This window comes from Coturnix japonica, chromosome 25, assembly GCF_001577835.2.
Source record: "Coturnix japonica isolate 7356 chromosome 25, Coturnix japonica 2.1, whole genome shotgun sequence".
Classification (NCBI taxonomy): Eukaryota; Metazoa; Chordata; class Aves; order Galliformes; family Phasianidae; genus Coturnix; species Coturnix japonica.
This window is the reverse complement of record NC_029540.1, coordinates 1,654,169-1,655,713: the sequence shown is the minus strand read 5'-3', so window position 1 is coordinate 1,655,713 and position 1,545 is coordinate 1,654,169. Positions and strand designations below refer to the sequence as shown.

The 1,545-nt window shown below is 59.4% G+C and overlaps 1 protein-coding gene across 1 annotated transcript in view; it reads right to left on the bottom strand.

Moving 5' to 3' along the window:
• CRTC2 (CREB regulated transcription coactivator 2) overlaps positions 1-1,545 on the bottom strand; it is a 10,814-nt gene that overhangs the window by 7,364 nt on the left and 1,905 nt on the right. Inside the window, 2 exon segments of the mRNA XM_015884512.2 lie at positions 357-507; positions 1,347-1,448. Coding sequence (XP_015739998.1) covers positions 357-507; positions 1,347-1,448 — 253 coding nt within the window.

Sequence of the window (1,545 nt, the reverse complement as noted above, 5' to 3'; positions counted from 1 at the left end):
ATGGGGGTATATGGGGATGGATGGGGGTATATGGGGATGGATGGGGGTATATGGGGCCAGGTGGATATGGGGATGGGGGTATATGGGGATGGATGGGGGTATATGGGGATGGATGGGGGTATATGGGGATGGATGGGGATATATGGGGACAGGTGGGGGGTATATGGGGACAGGTGGGGGGTATATGGGGACAGATGGAGGCATATGGGGACAGATGGAGGTATATGGGGATGGATGGCTGTATATAGGGACAGATGGGGGGTATATGGGGATGGATGGGGGTATATGGGGATGGATGGGGGGTATATGGGGACAGATGGGGGTACATGGGGATGGATGTGGCTCTATGGGGCCCTATAGGGCCGCATGACCCCAGCTCTCAGTGGATATCTGGCGCACGTATCTCCGCAGCGGTGACACCATCCTGCGCGGGTCCCTCTGCACTCGCTCCACCAGCCCGTGGTGCCTCGTGCTGCGCGTCGAGTCCAGCGGCGAGTGCAGCGACCCCTATAGGGCGGGGGGGGGTAAGGATATAGAGACCCCCGGGACCCCCCCATAAAGACCATGGGGGGGTATAAGGGTATATAGGACCCCCAGGACCAGGTCGTAAGGATATAAAGACCCCCGGGACCCACAAGGGGGGGGTCATAAGGATATAAAGACCCCCTGGATCCCCACCTAAGGACAGGGGGGGGTATAAGGATATATAGGACCCCCGGGACCCCCAGGGGGGGTATAAGGATATATAGGACCCCCAGGACACCCGGGGGGGGTCGTAAGGATATAAAGACCCCGGGACCCCCCCCATAAGGACCATGGGGGGGGTATAAGGATATATAGGACCCCCAGGACCGGGTCATAAGGATATAAAGACCCCCGGGACCACCCCACTAAGAACCAGAGGGGGGTATAAGGATATATAGGACCCCCAGGACACCCGGGGGGGGTCGTAAGGATATATAGACCCCCAGGACCCCCAGGGGGGGGTCGTAAGGATATATAGACCCCCGGGACCCCCCCCATAAGGACCATGGGGGGGGGGGTATAAGGATATAAAGACCCCCCGGGACCCTCCCCTAAGGACTGGGGAGGGGTATAAGGATATATAGGACCCCTGGGGAGGGTATAAGGATATATAGGACCCCCAGGGGGGGTATAAGGATACATAGGACCCCCGGGGGGGTATAAGGATACGTAGGACCCCCGGGGAGGATATATAGGACCCCCGGGACCCCCCCAAAGGACGGGGTGGGGGGGTGTATAAGGATATATAGGACCCCCGGGGGGGGGGTATAAGGATACATAGGACCCCCGGGACCCCCCCCCCGTCCCCTTTAGGATCTCACCTGGAAGTCGTTGACGCCGCTGCCGATCTGATTAACGTTGGGTAATGAGCCGCCGTAAAACGGGCCCCGGCTGTGAGCTAAACGGAGCTTCTGGGCCTGGAGCTGGACGGGGGGTTAGAAATGGGGGGGGGCTCATAGACCCTATGTAAGGGGTAAGGGGATAGGGGGGGTGTATAGGGACCCTATAGATGGGGGGGTA